Source organism: Convolutriloba macropyga, chromosome 2 (genome assembly GCF_964194025.1).
Source record: "Convolutriloba macropyga chromosome 2, txConMacr16.3, whole genome shotgun sequence".
Lineage (NCBI taxonomy): Eukaryota > Metazoa > Xenacoelomorpha > Acoela > Convolutidae > Convolutriloba > Convolutriloba macropyga.
The window spans coordinates 58,158,574-58,180,929 of record NC_134469.1 but is presented as its reverse complement, the minus strand read 5'-3'; the positions used below and the strand labels follow the sequence as shown (position 1 = coordinate 58,180,929).

The 22,356-nt window shown below is 36.8% G+C and overlaps 3 protein-coding genes across 3 annotated transcripts in view; all 3 read right to left on the bottom strand.

Moving 5' to 3' along the window:
* Nucleotides 1-22,356, bottom strand: part of LOC142334544 (uncharacterized) — a 489,219-nt gene that overhangs the window by 243,311 nt on the left and 223,552 nt on the right. The gene's annotated exons all lie outside the window — the stretch shown is intronic.
* Nucleotides 1-22,356, bottom strand: part of LOC142334546 (translation initiation factor eIF2B subunit alpha-like) — a 256,577-nt gene that overhangs the window by 10,670 nt on the left and 223,551 nt on the right. The window lies entirely within an intron of this gene.
* LOC142334945 (ubiquitin-conjugating enzyme E2 L3-like) lies at nucleotides 1,048-9,640 on the bottom strand. The gene is made up of 2 exons (XM_075383273.1): nucleotides 9,473-9,640; nucleotides 1,048-1,356 (listed from the first exon to the last, which is right to left on the bottom strand). Exons 1-2 carry the CDS (start codon nucleotides 9,638-9,640, stop codon nucleotides 1,048-1,050), a joined length of 477 nt encoding a protein of 158 aa, XP_075239388.1.

Here is a 22,356-nt window from a genome sequence, read left to right as displayed (position 1 = left end):
GCAACGAATTTCATTCCAGGAGAGCGAAATGATCAATCAAAAAAGAACTTAAGTGTGAAAAGGTCACTTAAGAAGTCGAAGAATATTCTAGAACAGAAACACAAAATTTTGCTTACAAAGATAAATAACAGATGGTTTGTTTTAATGTTTTCGACAGTTTTTGTAATTTTTCTCGCGAATTTCCGAGTTGTGCCAGCATTTGCTGTATTGAAGTCCTATGACAGGTCCCATTGGCTTCCTAAGGATTTACATTAGAAACTGTATAGTATTGGTTACTTGAAAGCTTCTTGTTGTTGACTTGAAATATTTGGTTCCAAAAAATTGAAATATAAACTTTGCCCCCTTTTTTTATTTACTTTTGTCGACTTGTTAAATAGTCTCATGAAGGACAGGTACCGTTAGATTTTTAGTGAAGTTAAAGTTAAATTGTTTAGTTTAGGTTTTACTGGATTTTGGCGTTGTTACTAAATTTTTAAAAATATATCGAGTTTTTGCCGTAATGAATGTGTTGTTGTTGTTTTATTTTGTTATCTGCCTTGTCTCGTAGTCTCATTAATCGGAGTCATCGGCCCCCTGATGTGGCATTAATTCATTTTCGGGATTTTTGTTTATTTTTTTTACTCATACACTAATCATTTTCGAAGAGTATGTGAATATTTCTTTCATATCTCTTCCTCATTTGGTACACAATTAAAAATTTGGATGAGCGTTTCCTTATTTCAGATATTGATTCGGAGTTAAAAATGAAATTCGTTGCCAACCTACCAAGGTTCTTTCTGTGGCACAACCAGTCTCATCAAGTGGATCTGTGTAATGTCGATGTCCCTTATTATTCAGCACTGATATTGATGTAATACTTTTCGCCTGAACTCAAATTACCTCAAACGCGGAAATGAAAAAGAGCAAAACAAAAGGAAATGTCAATTTAACTTAATCCAGCTACTCAAATGGCACAAAATTACATTTTTAAACACAATTTGTTTAGACAAAATTGAATGATCGAGGACAATGAAATTAACTTTATAAAAGGTCATATCAAGGCTGTAATCAGATAGCTTCCGCATACTTCTCCACATATTCTTGTGCAGTTGCATTGAACTTATCTCGATTTTTAGCGAGTATTTCGGCAACATCAGGCCTCACAGCTCCACTCGTTTCTGGTTCTTCAAAAAGAGAATTGAGAGCCAATAATATTTGGGTAGCCTTTGTAGCTGGTTTCCAATTTTCTGCAGTAATTATAGACAAACACACTTGACCGTCTTCGCTTATGTTTGGGTGGTAAAGCTTCGTTTTGAACAACACTTTGGGTGGCTTGAAAGGATACTCAGGAGGAAAATTCATCTCTAGGCGGAACCCCTGAAACCAATTCCGTGCTTAAATTTCAAAGCTTTAATAATACGCAATTGTCAATTTTTTTAATCACTACTCGATTAGATAAAAACAAGAGTCCTCATGCAATTCCGTGCGTTTCATAGAAATTTTCAACAGTGGTGGCTATTTTGGTCATGGGTTGAACGAGTGCACTATTATTCAATCGCTCATTCAGCACATGCTCATTCGGAAGTCTCAAATCAAAACAAAATCAGCTGCATGTTTCAGTCTTAAAAAATGACGCTTTAGGATTTTAAGTCTCCAAACCAATTTAGGCCCTCAAACTTTTTGACAGCAAAATTCAATAGCCGCAACGGTCAGCTTGAAAAAATTCTTACTCAAATAGCGGTCCATGCATTTTTTTAAAGCAAACACGCATGTAATTTTAGAGCCAGCGATTTCAAAAATAAGAAGACGAAAACAAATTGAAAGCTTTATGAACCTGTGAAATTAGTGTCCGTCATCCCGACGATTTTTAGTATTGCTTCAAAAATAAGCTTATAGGACAATTTCATTGAACTTTTTTTCGTTGAACTAAATATTGAAATCATTAAAGATTCAAATTGAGGAAACTTTTATCCTTTGATTAAACAAAAGAATTTCAATGAATTTTTACACTCAGAGACAGCTCTAAGAGAGCTGCTCAGCCGCTTAAAACCCAGGCCTCGGCTGTTTTCCAGGACAAAAAACATACGAGCAGACTGCAGGAAAATAGCCACCTTGATTCTCATAAATTCGAACAGAAAATGGTAAACACTGAGGGTAGAACAATGAATTATAGAGCAATGCAGCTATATGTATCAATACAAGGATTGAACAAAATAAATAGTTTTTGATTTTTTTTGTCAATCAAGATTTTTCTTATATTTGTCAAAACAATAGTATATTTTCGGGAAAAAAAAGGTCAAAAAATAATTGAGCCACGTTATTTTTTATCAAAATAATCATAGCTGGCAGATTGCTGAAAACAGCCGCAATAGCTCAGTTGATCTGCAGTACCAAAAAGATAGTAAAAGGAAACAGTCCAAAAAAACTTTTTAAAAAATGCTGAGATGTTTATTTTGATTTAGAATCTGTTTAACTTATTGCTTCTTCTATTAGCTGCACTGAAATACCCATCAATTGCAGTGACGATCACTTGACGATCACATTTTATCTCTGAATTAAATAAAAACCAATTTCAGAGTGAGGAAGTCATTTTTGAGAACGAGGTAAGTCACACTCCACTAAGAGAAAAAACAGACGTCACGTACGTAAATCAGTTGAAATAGCACGAACTAAAAGCAGATTTGAAGTGATTGCGATCTTATATGGTCGTAACAAAAATCCTTTCGACGAAATAAGCCTTGAAAAGGCTTTGCGGCTATCAATCAATTGACATGAAGTCTAGAAAATGGAAACTTATTGATTATACAGAAGACTTTAGTATCTGAACGAAGATTTTACTGTCTCTTGGAGTCAGTAATTGACTAGAGAAAATAATGTAAACTCCTGAAGACAGAGTAACCCAATGGTTAATTTGAATTATCAATATTAGACAAAAATATCACCAATCGTATTCATTTTTTTAAATTTATCATCAATGACTTCTACAGTGACTTAATAGTCAACAGTCAGTGATCTAGCTACATAAAAAACAAAACAAAATTAAAATGAATTTGCCAGCGAGAAAGGGTCATTCGAAATTATCAAAAATTTTAAAAAACTAAACACAGGAAAATTACTCAAAAAGTGATCAAGACAATTAAACCCCCCCAAAACTTTAGTCTCTCCAAAAAATGTTGAGATGTCTATAATTAATTTTAACTTATTACAAAAATTGGCTTCGATGGACTTTCAATTACCGCATCCTTAAAATCATTCAATTTAAGTAAGCAGAGTCACTTTGAAGCGTGGTAAATCACGAGCCACCAGAAAATGATTCAAGCAAATGACAAACTCTCTAATAAGTTTGAAAAAATACGTACTCAGGAGAAAATAGTTGACAGTGAAATGAAAACGGAGAAGGTCAAAAATGGCTTCACTCAGCTTTTGAAAATAGCGAAAAATTTGATCCCGGGTACTGATTTCAGCCATTCAGAAGATATTTGGTAGAGAAAAAATCTGCTTCCACATTGCCTAGCTTAAGAAAAGAGCGATATTGTTCGTATGTAAGAAAACAAAATAGCAGAAAAGGCCCATTTATTTCATTAAAAATGTAAAAACTTCATTGAGCAAAAGAACCTTTATTATAAAAGTAACAAATTTTGGTAGAAAATGACAGAAATTTGCTACTTGTACTGAATTTGAATGAGCGCCTCACGGCAATGGAGTCCGAGGTTACTATACTTATAGAGTAAAAAAAAACGGCCGAAAAACTTTGCAAACGAGCTGCAATTCTGCAAATATATTCAGATCACTTCTTAATTATTTTTCAACAAAACTACTGAGCAGAAAAAAGGTGTAGAAATAGGTGTAAAAAAGTTTATTTTGTGCCCAGATAAGCTATTGTATGATATAACGGCAAAAAAAATCACTTCTGGTTGAATTAGCTAACAAACCTTTACGATTGAAACAAAAAGGTCAATTAAAAGAAAGCCCCCACCACCCTAAATGGCAGTCGTTCATCTCAGGATTTACGGCAGATCAATGGTAGGAGTGAGGCGCTCCAAATTGCTCCCCTTTATGATTTTAGGTCTTCTCAGCAGCTACGACAATTACATTTAGGGACAAGCTCCAAGATTTTTGTTATATTTGTCAAAACGATAGTAAATGTTCAGAAAAAACAAGGCTGCAAAATAATTGAAGCCATTTAATTATATCACAAAAAACAGAGCTGGCAGACTACCAAGCCGCAATAGCTGCGTGTATCAGCAGTACCGCAAATATAAAACAAACCGACCAGAAAAGAAACTTTTTTTAAATGCTAGGATATTTCTTTTGCCTTACAATCTGTTTAACTTATTGCTGCTTCTATTAGCTGCCCTCAGATTCCCTTAAATTTGAGTGATACTCACGTACTTGAACTTATCTCTTTGAACTGAAGAAAGGTCAATTTCACAGTAAGGAAGTCATTTTTGGGAGAGAGGTACACGCGGGACAAAAAATTTAATCACGCAAATGAACAAAAAAACACAGCACTAAGAATGAAAAATGAATTCACGCATGCAATTAAGTTGAAATTGCATAAACAAATGAATAAAAAGCAGATTTGAAGTGATTGTTATGAGAAAGGCTAATATTAACTTCAGCTATGAGAAGGCTAATATTAAAAAACCATGAGAAGGCTAATATTAACTTCAGCTATTGCTTTGCGGCTAATAATCAATGGATATGAAGTCTAGGAGAAAACTTATCGATTATATGGAAGATGTTAGCATCTAAACAAAGTTTTCACTGTCTATTTGAGCCGATAGTTGCCCAGAGCAAATAATTTAAACGAATGAAGACAGAATAATCCAACTGTAATTATGAATCGTCAACGTACAACAAAGTTATAACCAACCTTGTTTATCTTTTTAAATTGTTTAAGCATGTGATGTCTATAGTGACCCTGTAGTCAGTGAGCTAGCTGCATAAAAAACAACAAATTCCCACAAAAAATGTATTTGCCAAAACGGTCATTCGAAGTGATCAGAATGTAGAAAAAAATACTGAACATATATAACTAAAAAACAATGGATCAATAGAATTAAAGCCCCCAAAACTTTAGAAAAAACCGTCTCCCCAAAAATTGTTTGAAAAATTATGTAACTCGCCATCAGAAAAAAGTTGACGGTGAAACGAAACAGCAAAAGAAAGCCGATAACAGCTCCGCTCAGTTATTTAACAGCAAAAGTTTGATCCCAGGCACTGCTTTGAGCCATTCAGATATTTCCGTGTAGAGGAAAAATCTGCCTCGATATTGCCTAGCTTAACAAAAGAGCGTTACATTTCGTATGTGAGAAAATGGCAGAAAAGGGACCAGTGATTTCTTTAAAAATGTGAGACCTTCTTTAAGCAAAAAAACCTTCATTAAAAAGTAACAATTTTTGGTAGAAATTTGCTACTTGTACTGAATTTCAATAGGATCTCCTCACGGCAATGGAGTCCGAGGTTAATATCCTTATACAGGGAAAAACGGAAATATTGCTGAAAAACTAAGCAAACCAGCTGCGATTCTGTGAATATTTTCAGATCTCGTCTTAAACATTTTCCGATAAAATTCTTTTGAGCAAAAAAAGAGATGTGTAGAAAGATTTAGAGGGTTCTTTTGTGTCAAAAAAGTTAGAATGGGCTGATTTGAGGGCAAAATATCACTTCTGATTAAATTAGCTAACAAACCCTTACGGTTAATCAATAAAAAGGTCAATTACAAGAAAGCTTCGAAGGATACCAACAAACACTGATAACCGGGATCTAAAGTTCAAGTAGCGGGCATCTAAGAGTGGGACTTTAATTGCTTGTCCCGTTCTATTTCATTTCAGATTGTTTTGCTCAGCAACTGCTGTTCAAACGCACTTTGAGCAGAATGAGCGAAGAACAAAATTAGCCTAAGTCAAAAAGATGTCACTCAGAATTTTGAACAAGCTTAGACTTACGGTAGAGCCATCCAAACTAATCGACAAAGTAAAAAACAAAACAGGACACTTCCTGAAATACAATCCAAAAAATTGAATGAAAACATAACATAACCGACTAAATGTTGGAAGAATTTCCCTCGAACGACTAGTGGGAGCTCTAATCAATTGCAGCTTGCTTCAGTCCCGGGGGGGGGGGGGGGGGGAGGGGGAGCCTAAATTGGTCTAAGAAGTTCAATAGTGGGCTTCAAAAACCACATTGGAAGTTAACATATACCACTATTAAGATTTAAAGTAAAAATGACAGTTTCGACGCATTTTTCATTTGAATTTTAGTATTAAATTGCCGCCAATTGAGTTCAGCTGCTTGAAATTGTGATTGAGAGAGAATTTTAGATCACGCGAAACGCAAGAAGTCAGGGGCGTAAGAGTCACTCGAAAACTCAAAATTGTCAAGCGAAAATTTTGCATAAAAAAGACACACACGTTTAAAATAATTGCTATAAATTTCGTTCAAGTGCAATTAAAAATAAACACTCCACTGTCTGCCCAGCAGAATAAATGATCATTACAAACCAAAAAGACAAACATAGTTTTACAAATGAAGGAAAAATAACGGCTTTCAAAATGTATTCATTTCCAGAATAAGCGGGCTGAATAACACGTTTTTCAAAAGAAAATGTCAAAACTTGGAATCAAAGACAAAACTTACTTGCTTGATGTATAGACAAGCATATACAGGGAGAAGCAGGCAAAAACAAAGAAACTGACACTTGCAGGAAATACTAAAGAATTGCTACGGATTCTTGATATCAATATCTTCAAAACCAAACTTGCGAAGCTATTATTTACGAAAGGCACTACCAAAATCAAAAATATAATTGACTGCTTGAGTTCAGGAAATTTAAAAATGACCAAAAAAATATTGTAAAAACTTACAAGTAAAATTGCTGCATATTGTCTAAGTCGATAAAACTTTCTGAACATAGCCGGCAGATTGCCGGAAAATAGCCGTTTGTGGCCTTCCATCAATTGAAACAACTAAAGAAATAAGATAGACAGATAGACCACCAAACTTTAATAGACCACTAAACTTTTTGGGTTATATTCGGACTGTCAATTTTATGACACATACGGTCTATAAAGAAAAGCCCAAAAGAGCTTTTTCAAAATTCAGACTAATAATCAAGAATTAGGGCATAAAAGTTTGGCACTACTTAGATGCAACTATTGACTAGTAAATGTTCATAAAATTTAAAGTTCTATAAATGAGTTCAGAAGTCATTTCTTAGTGAGGCAAGTCACGCAATTGACCTAAAAGCAGAAATGACGTGACGTACACAAATTTTAACTGCAAATCAGTAGAAGTCACTGAAGTCATTGAAAAAGTAAATTCCACAAGGTCAGGTCGTAAGAATCAGCGATGGAGACGAATTAAAAAAAAAACACGATGTCACCAATAATTGCCGCTATCGCTTCGCGGCTATTGATAATAAAATTTTTAAGACTAATTTACCGTAGCTTGAAATTGACCAGTAGCCCATCCGATAGTCCTATAATGAAATCATTGCCCCTAAATATTCAAAAACTCAAAATAATCGCAAAGAATGTTACGAAAACTGAAAACGGGTAAGTTTTAATTAAAAAGACTACAATTATTGATATTAATATCCTAAACACCATTTGGTTTCAAAATATCAACTAGCACATCTTCAAGCTCATTGGCTCATAGTGATCGAAAAACTCGAAAAACTTTCACGAAAAAATTTCAAAACATTTGAGGAAAATTGCAAACTTAAATAAAAACTCGCTAAAATTCCGTATATTAATATCTTCAAAACTTACAAATATCCAGTAACCCATCCTTAAGCACTTAAAGATTCACTGGCCCTTAAAGATTGAAACGTCAAAAAATTTAGAAAACTTAAAATTTTGCAAAAATCACTACACCTTTTGGTATTTCACTTTCATTACAATAACCTATGCCACAGAAAACAGGTATGAAGAACTTTTCTAGCTTTCACGAGACTACAAGCTCACCCAACTAATGTCAACTGAAGAACCGTTCTAAAAACAAAACAAAAAATGGAGAAAAACAAGACAGCACAATTTTTTGGTCAACACTTCAAAAAATGACCTTTTCAACTTCAATTTAGAAATAACCAGCAGCTTCAGAACATTAAGCACTTTGTAGCTGAGGGCATCTATCGTAACTTAACGCACGCCGAGCTTTACCTGTGTGTCGCATTTCGAAAGCTAAAGGTCATAAGAAAAATGTGTGAAAACATCTTAAAAACATAGCGGGACAAGTCCTGACACAATTCAAAGAATTTTTAAGTCTTTCCCATTGCAGCCCCCCAATGAAATTATACCCCCTCCCCATTATGGTATATTTACCATGATTGGGGGGTGCTTAGGTTATCAGACCACTAAGCTGGGTATGCGATAATGTGAAAGACCCGAATTTTCATTGACAAAAGACTAGACCTAGAATGGAATGGAAAATAAATGGATTGGGAAAACCACATAAAAAATCTCATCAAAAAAATAAAAAAACAAGCAAGAATTAAAGTCAAATTGCCTCATGTGAACAAAAAAAATCACGATCGAGAAACAACATTTTTGTTCAAACATCGTTTTCCACTCTACTTCCGAAATTTGAGTTTAAAAATGCACGCCGCGAAACCACTCGCATTTTCGCTCCACTTCCTGTTTCGGCGTGACCAAATCGCTTCTCCAATGTGACCACAAAAATTATGAAAATGTGTGAACAGATCTTACAAACAGCTGTAATAGCCGGCTGAGAAGATGAGGGCGGCTATTTAAAAAATCAAAAGCGTCAGACGAAAATAAATCAAGCGAGAAATCGTATTAAAAAAGACGGCAGGAGTAATATAATTGCAACAAAATTCATAAACAAAACAATTGATGAGAACATAAACCGACAAATGTCGGAAGAATTGCTCTTGAACGACAGGCGAGGCAATTTAATTCAGGGGCTGTAGCCTAGATCAAATAATGGGTGCAAAAAAATTTTTCCTCCGCCGGGATTCGAACCACTGCCCTCCCGATCCACAGCCACGACTACTGACCACTGCGCTACAGAGCACATTGCTCACTTATTCTGCAACCGAATTTATATTAGCTTTACTTCAGAGCAATAGAGATCACTCAAAAATGAAGAACGAAAGCGTGAAAAAGTCACTTGAGAAGTCAAAGAATGTTCTAGAAGAAAAGCGCAAAACTGTCAAGCGAAAAATTTGCATAAAAAAAGACACACACGTTTACTATAATTGCTATGAACTGCGCTCAAGAGCAATTAAAAAGAAGTTACTGGCTCATCGCAGTAATAAGAGATATTATGAGATCCTCACGCCATGCATTGCACTTGAATATATTCGCTTCTCAGAAATTTGATCTTTGAAAAAGTTGGGACTTTTGCAAGCCCAGTTGGGACTTTTACTTCTTTTCGTCAGTTGCATGCAAAAAGAATTGTTTAGCAAAAGCAGGAGATTTGTGCAGCAAAACACTAAAATGTTGGAACAATAAGATGAGTGTCTTACTTTCTTGCCATTTTTGCTTGCGTACGGTTCTTTGTCCGATACGATAATTCCTTCCCAATGCAGTACGTTCGCTTCATCGACCTTTAGATTATAAAAGAACGAAGATGTAACGCCCTCGGGCTGTCTCACATCCTCAAGTTCTTTTTTCAGTCTCCTGATAGCAGACATTATTGCCCTCGATAAATTATACGATAAAATTTGTAGCCGATAAAAAACGCCTCTTCTTCACAGGCCCCGTGATGGCTGCCAAATGCCACGATAGCCTGTATCTGAAATAGACTTGATCAACAACTATTACACTTGGGGATAATATTACACTTAGCCTAATTGTTGTGATAAACTTATTAAATAGCCCCCGAACAAATTTACCTCCGCTGTGTTTTCAAATACGCATGGGCGCTGGGCTGAATCAAACCTACACCGTTTCAAGCCTCGCCACCCCAGCCGTAGGCGAGTGAAACAATCTCCCACCCCGACTCATCAGATCAGGTCGTATCATTCTAACTGATTTCAATTTTAGAACAATTTCTTGTCTTTTGAATGTTAGAAGCCTCCGTGAACGGGGCGTTTTGATGCCAACCCTCTTCCCTCCAGCTGCTCGGACTTGCTCTTGGGTACTTCTCGTACCAAATATATAGACGAGGGTCAAGTACAAGGTTGTAGTAGTAGTAGTAGGAGAGTCTTTAGGGTCGGAGCCCTCGGGTGTGGAACCCTTCAGTTTTCGTTTGGCACGAGTTTTTTCATTGGATTGCAGATTCCACAGTTGCATAGAAGTCTCCAAGTGCAGCTGTCGAGTTCGTTGTAGCTTCTGTGGAAATAGTTTTGGTACATCTCTGTCAGAAGTTTCTTCGTCATTGGCTTCTCCGTTGTCCTACTGATGATGTTGTATAGCTTTGCGGCTCTAAGAAGTTTTCGTCTGATTTATGTAGTCGGTGTTTGGGGAGTTCAAATTCCTGCTTTTGTCTTGTTTCGTTTTCTTTTCGCTTTGGCAGTTTGTCTTCGGGGACGTAGTAATTGCCTTCTAGGATTGAGAGGAGATAGAGGACATCGTGCATTTCCATGTACATGGAGAGTGGGAGTATTTTCAGTGTTTCGAGTCTTTGATGGTATTCGTCGTTTCCACCGCATATCCACTTTGTTGCCTTTTGCTTGATCTTCTCGATTTCATCTGCTTGATTTCATGTTAGTCGTCGAAGGGTAGCAGACTTGGGATGCGTAAGTGAGTACGGGCACTACGTATCCTATGTAAGCGTTCAGTTTCGTTTCCATTGAGGTTCTGCTCGAAACATTTCGTTTGAATGTGTAGAAGGCTTTCCACGCTTTGTTTGTTCTAAGTTGGCAGTTTGCGCTCCAAGAGAGATTTCGAGACATTACGACTCCAAGATCTTTTTGGGTGGCAACGGTTTCCAGACCTGCCTCGTCACGCTCGGCTAGATCCCCTCTGATGAGGAGAGTTTTACTTTTGCTAACATTTATGTCCATATGGTTTGCTTTGCTACATTTCTGTATTTCCCCGAGAGTGGTCTCGCATTCGTGTTCACCGTGGGTAATTGCTTTGAAATCGTCCGCGTATCCGAAGGCCGGGATGTCTGAGATTTCTTCGGGGAGATCGTCAATGTAGATGATGAACATCAGAGGCCCCAAAATTGATCCCTGAGGTACTCCGCTGGTTACATTTCTGGTCTTTGATTTGCTTGTTCCAATTTTGACTCGTTGCGTTCGGTTTGTGAGATAGCTTTCAAGTAGTTGGAGTAGCTTTCCTCCGAGGCTAATGTTCTCGAGCTTCTGGATGAGTCTTTTGTGCGCTACTTTGTCAAAGGCTTTTCTGAAGTCAACATACAGAGTTCGAATGTCATTGCATTTTTTCGATTCAAGTTGCTGGTATAGTTCGTCTGTGAAGAGGATGAGTTGAAGGACTGCTGATCGTTTCTTTCTGAAACCGTGTTGGGAGTCAGAGAGAGTTCTTTCTATTGGTGGGTAAAACCGTTCGAAGATGACTTTCTCGAAGACTTTTGAGACGTTCTTCAGTAGACTTATTGGTCGATAATGTGTGATGTCTGCTTTGTCGTTTTCCTTGTAGATCGGGGGGATCTCACTTGTTTTCCAGCTCTCTGGGAATTTTCTTTTATTAAGGCAGGTTTGGAAGATGAGTTTGAGAGATTTTGCCAAAGCTGGGGCGTTTTTTAAGATTATATTTCCGATGTTGTCTGGGCCGCACGCTTTGTTTGCCTGGACGCCCAACAGTTGTCTTGCAATTTCTTCTTCCGAAATTCTGAGGTAGTTGAGTCTCTGTTTTGGGTAGACTGAGGGTTAATTGACTTTACCACCTTTGGTGAAAACGTCGGAGAAGAAGTCGTTGAAGAGATTGCACTTTTCACTATCGGTTGTGGCTGTTTTCTTTGTTTCCTATCGAGGTGCTAAACTGCTAGATCTCTGTGATGTTATCAATCAATACACAAATCAGAAGCTGAACACTGTTGTAGTAATTGCTGGCTTCAATGATCACCGTAGTAGTATTGAAAATTTCATAGGGCATTGGAAACTCCTCATTCAGCTCATTTTTGTTAAATTTAGCCCAAATAATTTGATTGTGCCCAAAGTTATACCCACCAGCTGTAATTGCCTTATAAATACGAAAATCAGTGCCCTTAACTACGCTTTGGATAATTATATTGATTCTTGTGCCTTCAAGTTGTTTATTGTTTCACCCTCATTTAGAAATGTTCTTGAACATAACCTGTGCACTTCTCCTTTTATGTAAACCGTGTTTTCACTAATATTCTTATAAACAATCAATACTTTAAACATCGTTGCTGTTATTTTACTCCTGTAATTAACTTAATCTAGTCCCCCTCAGTGCAGCCTTCCACACTCCAAGCCCGTAGCCTGATGGCTGATCAAACCCATTGTCCACTCTGCAAGAGTCCCTTATGTAGGGGAGGCGTCTGGTGTCACACGAGTTATAAATATTTTCACGTAAAATTGGTCTAGCCGCAGCGAAATTTTGGACCGAAAACTTCAGCTACAAAAGCTGCTCTGAGTTCACCGCAGCCACCGAAACAGCAATCGCAACGCCGGCACCACTCAATTCTTTGACCGTTCCCGACACTGCACTCATAGATCCTGCAACATCGCACGCCCGCCCCCGAAAGTTCCGTCGCCGCACAATCGGATAAATTTTGGGACAACTTCCAGCCTCATCACGCGGTAACAGAGCGCAAAATATACCGCGCGGTCGTCACACGGAAGCCGTCGTTCTTCACGCTCAGTAGGATTAAGACAGGGGAACAGTTCGCCGAAGCCCTTCACAGTTCCCTCTCCCCGATTGCTGTAAACACGGATAGATCCGATACATCTCTGACCCCCTGTATGATACTTCCGAACTTAACCCTCAATCGAACAAAGAACACGAACGATGGATCGAACAATAAAAACATCAAGCGTAGACTGCGTGCATGGCACAGCTTCAACTTCTCAGAACTGTTCTGTGAAGCGAAGGGAATCCAAATTAGAATGAATTCAAGGAACAAAAAGCAGCACTCTGACCTCAAGAGGTTCGACGATTTCAGGTCTTGTTGTGAGATCAGTAATGCTATTCGCGTTCGGATGAGCATAAAGGCGACGTGCTTGGACCGGTGATAGACCGGTCCATGTGATTTTACGCGACAAATATCCTGAAGGGCAACCGCTGGAGCCCAACGGCATTGAAAGCGAACATCTACGCACGCTTCCCTACCCCCCACTTTTTTCAAGAAAATCAGTGCCAGGATCGTCCGAAAGCATGCAATGCAGACTCATGGCAGTGCTGAGCCTTCAGGTCTGGATGACGATGACTGGCGTAGAATACTTTCTGCTTTCGGGCAAACCTCCATGACCCTGTGCAAGCTTGTTGGCTAGTTCGCTGAGAGGCTGGCCACGTCCATTATATTACCGAATAATTTGATTGCATACAATGTTGTCGACTAGTGGCTCTGGATAAATGTCCAATTGTGAGGCCTATTGGTATTGGTGAAATAATGCGTCGGATCACCGGACGCATAATCGTTGAGTGCCTCAGACAAGATCTAACATCCCTCGCTAAAAACATGCAGCTGTAACTGGGCCAGAAATGCGGCATAGAACATGCCAAACATTTGCTTCGCCACAGTTTTGATGATCCCGAAAACGAAGTAATTCTACCTGATTCTACCAATTCTAAACGCATTTAACAAGCTCAATAGACAAACAGCGTTAGAGATCCTGAAAACCCTATACCCATCTTTGCATGTTACCTTACAGAATTATACTAGCCACCCGTCTTATCTCTACATCGGTAAGTCGACCCTTCTGTCTCAGGAAGGTACGACACAAGGCGATCTCTTGCGATGGCAATGTATAGAATCGCAATCCTACCCCTAATAACAAGAATGCACAATGACTCCTTGATACAAAAATGGTATGCTGATTATGGCAGCGTCGTCGATAAATTGACAGATATCAGGACTTTCTTCGACAAACTGACTAAGATTGGTCACAACTACGAATATCCGGTCAATCGGAAGTGTCAGTTGATAATTTCTAGGAGGCGAGCGCCAAGCGTCAACTGTGTTTGCAGGCACAAATGTGGAAACGCTCAAGTCATGGAATCAGTTATCGGAAGCGCTGAAACAAGTAAGAACTTCCTGAAAGATGCAGAAATTAAGTACGAGAAAAGTTTGGACAGACTTGTTTAATTTGCTCTCACCTCTCCCCAGAATACCTATGCATGTTTGACGAAGGAGGTTCAACAGAAATTGAGCTTCTTGTTGCGTACTACATCTTCCATGGACGGGATTTTGGACAAGGTGGAGGAGCAGCTTGGCCGAGACATAGCGAACATCGTCGGCAAAGTAAAAATCCAAGAGGAAAAAGAACTTTTTCTGTCCCTCTCAGAATGGTTGGGCTTAGCATCGCCCTTCCACAAGATCTTCACGAAAATTTTGAACAATAAATTGAACTCTCAAGTCCATTGGGGTCATTCAATAATGATTCATCCGATATTCAACAATGTGAATTAGATCAAACCAAGATCAGTCTCAGACAGAAAGCAGACATGCAACGTGAACTCATCTCAAAAAAATCCGGAATTGAGAACAATCTGCCAGAAATGAAGTGCAACATCCAGCTGGCCTAGGCAAAAAAAGAATCTAGCTGGTTGAACGCGCTTCCGTTAAGAAAACATGGTTTTGGAGTCACGGACACTAAGTTTCGTGATAGAAAAGCCCTTCACTACACCTGGGAAGCGAAAAACAAGCCAGCCATATGCCCATGCGGGAAAGAAATTAGCCTCACTCATGTTTTACATTGCGCCAAAGGAGGGTATACGCACCTACGACACAACGAAATTAGAGATGTCTTTGCAAACCAGATGGATGACGTTTGCCATGATGTCAAGATAGAGACAAAACTTCAGTCGCTCGATGAGGAAATTTTTTCTAGTAATTCCACAATTGCTGATGATGACGCTCGACTGGACATCAAGGCAAACGGTCTGTGGGGATCGCACTTTAATAGCATTTACTTCGATGTGAAGATTTTCAACCTTCATGCGAAGAGCTTCCCTAAGGTCATAAAAGATGCACACAAAGATCATGAGAGCATCAAGCGAAATAAGTACGAAGAGCGAATCCACAAAACCGAACACAGTAGCAGCTTCAATGCACTGATCTTTGCTTGCTCGGGCGGTGCTGGGCCATGAACATCGCGCTTTATGAAACAACTCGCAACCAAGATCAGCAAAAAACGCGGACAGCCGTACGCCGTCACTATGAGCTACATTCGAATGAAAATCAGCTTTGCAATTCTGAGGAGCTGTGTTCTCTGCTTGAGGGGATGTTGCATCCTCAGGCCTCATGTTCTCAGTGAGACTTCAATTTGCGCCGTTGTGCAGGAGGGAAGGCTGCACTGAGTGTTTGGCTGCTTAACTTTATTCCTTTGCTTATTCCTTGACGTTCCATTTTTATTTTAATCCTTCCATACCAGTTCCCTATGTGTGCAATTTATATATATATATATATATATATATATATATATATATAAAGATATATATATATATATATATATATATATATATGTATATATATATAGGTGCTTTACACTTGACTGAGACGTCTTTACACTGTCTGGAAGGGAACAGCTTGAAGTGCAGCATCCGGCAAAGTGCTCCTCATTATCTTCTATTTTCGAACCTACATCCATCGTTGCCGAATGGTGTGCACGGCCCTTATGGTGTACACGGTAAAGAATTGTACTTGGGGATCAATTTGAGATTAAGAGACATGAGAAAAACTTACTTGGGGTTCAATTTTAGGTTAAGAGACATGAGAAAAAACTTGCTTGGGGTTCAATTTGAGATCAAGAGACGTGACAAAAATTTCCAAGTTTTGGGGCCATATGAAAAACCTATAATTAATTTCATTAGGGTGGAATTTTCACAATCCTAATTTTTTAAATAATATTAATGGTTTAAGAACCATTTAAAATTACAACACTGCAGGAAAGTTAAAACCGATAAATTTTGCATTTTTGCCTGAATACAATTTCAGATGGTATAAATTTCAACTCAAAAAAGAATTTATTGCACTCAAAACGGACTAAATGCGAGAACAAACGTCTCGCAAATGTAGAGCGAAATTCGGGAATAAGCAAATTGTAAATATATTGAGACCTTGTAACAATCGTGTTTCGTTTCATTAGTTCCGATATTTATAGTGGGAGTTTGCCAGGCTGATATACAAAGCAATGCGCATGCAAAAATTTTGAAAACAATGTGTTGCCTAGTTGGCAACCAGTGTAGCTGCTTTAGTGACGACGAGGTTGGTGTTGAAGGTGACAATAAAAAAACCTCGGCAGAGTTTGTTATTCGCTGAAATTTTGCTAACAAAAAGTATGACAAACCAAGAAAAAGAGAATTACAGTAGTCAACACGTGATAACACAAACTTTGTTTAACTTAATTAGGACTCAAGTTTTAACTTGATCGCGAATTGACCACATTTTACGGAAATAATAAAATGAAGTAGAACGAACAAATCTGACTTGTCGTTGCAAAGTAAGTTGACAACCAATGACAACCTAGACTTTTACCAGTTGAGTGTAGTCACCATCTTCTGGCAGACGTACAAGACAACGATTAACAGTTTTACATTTCCGAATGATGATATACTCACTCTCATCCGCATTCAACTTAAATTTTCCATTGCTGAGCCAACGTTGAATCTAGGTCAAATTATTAACAAACATGCGTTGACTGAGGTTTGAACCGAATACAAAATAAGGAACAGTATCATCTGCCTAGAAAATAAATTTTAATTCCAGTTCTTTTAGCTTATCTTCTGAAGACAGAAAGTAACAAAAAACGTAATCAACCGAAAACCGAACCTTTTGACACACCCGTCTTAACTTTAACATCACCAAAAAGACGTTCATTTATGGAAACTTGTTGCGAACTATTCGAAAGGTGATTGTTAACAAACGGTAATACCACACATTGGAAACCAATCTTTTTCGCAATTATCTCAAATAAAAACTGTTGATCAATAATATCAAACGCTCCAAGAAAGTCTAATGCATTTATAAAACACGGCACGCTACTCGTCCAGATTACAAAGGAGGTCATAAAGACTTTCAACGAAGCCGTTTTCGTTGAATGCAAGCGACGAAAAGCACTCTGATACTTGCTTGTGAGACTATTAGATTCCAGATACAAATTGGTTTGCTCAAAAACAATGCCTTGATCAACTTTTGACAGGAGTCTTGGATTTGTCACGGGGTGATAACTCGACAACAATTCAGCATCAACGTTAGATTTCATTATGAGTGGCCTGAAGAGCCTTGTTTGAATTGATTTGGAAATTATGCCGCCTGGGGATTTAAATTAATCAGCACATTGAAGTAGTACGGCGATTTAGTCAAAACAATTTCATATAAACTTGCTGGCATTAGATCACTGTGAGCCGTGCTGTTCGAATATTTTGGAAAAAGTAATTGCAAATTGCTCATTGTAAACACCTGAAGAGTTTCCGAGGTAGTTGTATACGGATCATTCACTTTAAGACTATTTGTTAGAGCTAGTGAAAATGATACGGTTTCTGTTTTATTAACAAAAAAGCATTAAACTTGTTTGCTAGATATTTAGTCTCCCCTAGTGAATTCTAGATTATGGGAAAATAGCCGCGATAGACGCTTGTTGCCCTCTATCGAAATGTATGAACTGAGGAAATAAAATGGAGACTTTAACCATTTTTCCTTTAGAAGAACACTAGACTATTGGATTATATGCGGACTGATATTTTTCTTAGATGATGACAAAATAAAGAAAAATCGTGCAAAAGAGAACAAGATTGATTTAACTGTATTTAGAAAGATAACTATTGCACATCAAAAATGAAAACAACTCTAATCTTAGGTTGATTGGCAAACAACTAGAGTCAGAAGATGAACAGAAAAATTTAGGTTTGACAATATCAAACAAAACCACCTGAAAAGCTAATTGTGAAAACCGGTGCGCAGGAGACTGGAAAGCGTACTATTTCCTAAAACGAAACTTCTCTGCCAAGTCTGATGAGGAAAAAAAATCTAAATGCATATGCCGGCTATGTCGTACCGCTAATAAGCAGCGCCTCCCAGGTCTGGTCTGCAAAAAAACTGAAAAGTAGGATCTTGAAAAATTTCGGTAGAAAACTCCAATTAAATTTTGATTGAATTGAACTCTAATTATACGACCAGACTAGAAAAACCCAAGATTTTACCACTTTCAATGTATTTCAAACTTCTTAACGTCCTTATTTTACTGTTTTTAACGAAAATATTGATATCGACGTACCAAAATAAGTAAATTCAGAGAAAAATAATATGGCAAAAACGAGGCAACAGGATATTACAGAGTTACAAAAACGTCAAAGAAAAAAAGTTAACAATAGCTTTCGGATAAGATCCTGCTGTCTGTTAAAACTGGTTTATGAACTGACATTTACATTACCAAGCGAAATCAACAATTTTCAACTAACTAAGATCTTCTGGAATTACATTATCAGGAGTTACTAAGATGTAATTTCATGTTCCTGGACTTTGATGTGCAATCTGTTGACATTGCAAATCCAAATCTCAAGACTCTAATACTCACAAACAGGGCCGCAGAGAAGGAATTGCAAAATAAAAATAAAATTGAATTTAAAAACGAACATTTTCGAACATTGCTTTCATCGTCAGATTTACTTAAAACTGTTTTCACAATGCATAAAATTATTTTAAAATATATAATTTGTCATTGATTCTATCTATCAAAAACAACGAAATGAGGTGAGACAACATCCAATTTTTGAAATTTTTTACTGTTAAAATCACATTTACAGAACTTTAATGACATTTAATTCAGCAAAAAATTTGTAATTTTTATTCCGGAGTTTTTGAAAATCTCGGGTACATTTTTTTCTAATCCGGAAAAGAAGTACTTTCTTTCATTCCTATCTGGTGTTAACTTTTGCTTCTTGGGTTGATAAAATTCTGAAAAAGCATGTGCCAGATTTTTTTTTGTATTTCAAAAGTCAAACCTTTTGCATTTGAACTATTACTTCAATTTCAATTCTCGTCCTCGGTACTTGTATGCGGTTTCGACTTTTTAATGTAGATTGCTCCTATTGTCATTAATTTATCAACCTCGTGACATGCATCGAGAGTGAACCATTCAAAATTATGCGCTGTACCAGAACAATCAACAGTGTTGTCTTCAGGGGAGTCTTTTTTTTGATGTTCTGAAATTCTACTGGTAACTTGTCGGGTTATTTGGCAAACATAGATGGAGTTGTATCTATTGCATAAAATTTTTTATATCACATGCATTTTCATATTTTTATGAAAAGTTGATTTAAGGGTGGAATCTAGTCAGTTGGATACGGATTTTCAGTCCAGATATCCTGATTTTTCTTAAGAACTACATCAAAAGATTGCCAATAAATTTTCAAAAGTTATAATGGTGCACAGCTACGGAAATTTAAGATGTTGCAGGTATCAGTAGATTTTTCATACCAATGACAGCTAATTCTTCTTTCATCGTTGTCGTTTATGTTCAGATCTGGAATCGCCCGGTTTCCATTACCGTTGGATGTCCCAACAGGAAACTGGAAGATTTTGTGAACAGAATTAGCATACTTTTGAGGGTTCCACTTAAAAGTGCACGTTATTTCATCCACATTCCTCCTCTCGAATAATTTTAGTTCACGTCCCCAGATGTACTTTTTTCTGCACAATAGAAACAGATCCATCAAATTTCCTGCCATTTTATATACTCCGTGTCAGAAAGATCTCGGCATTTTGCACGAAATCAGCTTTTTTTTCCATGATTTGCGCTCAACTCTTTTCCCTCGGAAAATAACGCGTTGGTTACAATCAGTGCAAATTTCCTTCATGTCAGGAGTTTTGTTCTCCCTTACCTCATTGGTTTCAACAAGAACGATTTATCCCACAAATTTGCCGAAATTAGCACCAACCAAGCACAAATGGCTAAACTGTTCAATTGAGTGTACCACATTTTTTACACTTAAAGTGATCTTTTTTTACGGTTAGTCTCAAAGACTCTTCACAGTTGACCTCGGAATCTCAGAAACCTTGTTACTGGAGTCCAATTTTTAAGCCCAATTTTTCAATTGCCTCCTCAACCGGTGTATTAGTTTACATGCGTTTAATTTTGAGAAATACTATTAGCTCATCTTCCTACGAACTGGTAGCCTTTAAAGCGGCTCTGGCACTTTATATACGTTTGGCACAACTTAGATGCAAACTATTATCTTTAACTAGTAAATGTTTATAAAATTTGAAAATATTTAAGTGATTTCAGAAGTCTTTTTTGAGTGAAGTATTTCACGAAAATGACCAAAAAGAGAACAAATGATGTCATGCACACAAGTATTAACTGCAAAGCAGTAGAAATTACCGAAACTGAAAACTCAATGGTAGCAAGAATCATCGATGCAGACGACGAATTAAAAAACATAAGAGAACAAGTCCTGAAATTCAATCCAAACAATTGAATAAAGAAAGGAGAATGTACCTAACGAGCAGGTCAATTGAACAATCCCAGCCAAAAAACAGTCTCAAGAACAATCAATAAAATAGTCAAACAGACTAAACAAAAAAAATCATTGCTGAAAATTTCGAAATTTTTACCCCGAAGGTCAAACGTTATTTAATTCAATATAATGATGAACTCAAGCACAAGTCTTGTAGGGAGTTTGTTTGCAACTAAATTGGAGGAACTCGAGAAAAATTACAAATGCTTCAAAAAACGAAACTTTAAAGAATGTTTCTAAATATAGCACAAATATATTTTAACCAATTTTGTCTCTGGAATTCTATAATGTAATCTATCTTCATGAATTCAAAAAAATTTGTGGGCCAATACAGATAGTTAAGCTCTGAAAACGACAAAAATTTTTAAAGGAACTTGAAAACAATTGCGAATTTTAACGAACTCGTAAAAAATTTCGTGATTCTAATAATTTTAGAACAATTTTATTGTTATCAAAGGCTATACATTATCCTTATTTCAACCCTTTAATAGTTTTACTTGCCTGTAAAGGTTGATAAATTTGTAACAAAATAAATTTCAGAAAATTTGAAAAATGTTTAAAATTTAACAAAAAAGCTGAGAATCGTGTTGTTAAAACAGTGATAACCAATATATTACCTTTTTCAACTATGCACCAACTTATTATTAAACCCTAGAGAAGTTTCGGGGCCCATGGTGCCCCGAAAAACTCAAAGAGGCAGACTTTGAGAAAAAAAAATAAAAAAATTGAAAGTTTTATACAAAATAATTGCTAAAATAAGTGATATCAAAATACTGAAGTAATTATTGCCACCAGAATTTATACAGGGACCTATTATCAAACTCTCAAGGAGACTTCTTGGCTCTTAAGGCTGGAAAAACCTAAAATAATGACAAAAATTTTCAAAAAACTTGAGATTGAAAGTTTTACAAAAAATTGGTATAATTTGCGATAATAAAATTTTGAAAACAACTCCATTGCCAATACAAATTTTAGTCACCTACTTTTAAATACTAGATGAGGTTTCCTTGCTCCTAGGGCTGAGCAACATTAATAGTGACAAAAATTGTTTAAAAATTCGAAAAAAAACTTGCAAGTGTTCACAAAAAAATTGCAAAAAAATTCGTGATATTAAAATGTTTACCACTAGATACTATGCAGTAACCATTTATTAAATCCGAGAGGAGGTTACCTAAAACCTAGGGCTGAAAAAGCTCTAAAAATTACAAAACTTAAAAAATCGAAAAAGTTGTAAAAATGCATAAATTTGCGTGTTTATGTTTGGAGTACCAAAAAAAGGGCTCTTGAAATGATCATAAAAATAGGCTTTGCAAAATATGTCTCGTGAAAAATGTGTTCTACAAAAAGTCGAAAAAATATGAAAAAATTGGAAAAATTTTAAAATTTAAGGCTCAAAAACTCATAAAATTGACCTTTTAACATTGAAATACGGCCCTTCCAGTAGCTTCATCACTCCAAGCATTTGAAATACCACTTAACACGGGAAAAGGCCTGTAAAAAACTTGATGCTTGCTGAGTGTTACCTGCTTGTCCTGTTTTCAAAGCTCAAAGTTATGAAAAATGATGTAATACCACCTTACAAAATTTTTTAAAAAGACAGCACGAATACAATCCAATTCTTGGATAGGAAAAAACTACGATGTCCCCAATAATAGCCGCTATTGTTTCGCGGCTGTTAAAAAGAGAGTAAACTAGAAATGCATCAAAAATGTTCTGCAACAATTTAGATTAAATAGATCTTCGATAGATATGTAGAAGTAACTTGCACAAATGATGAAAAGAAAGATGAGTTTTTGATGCG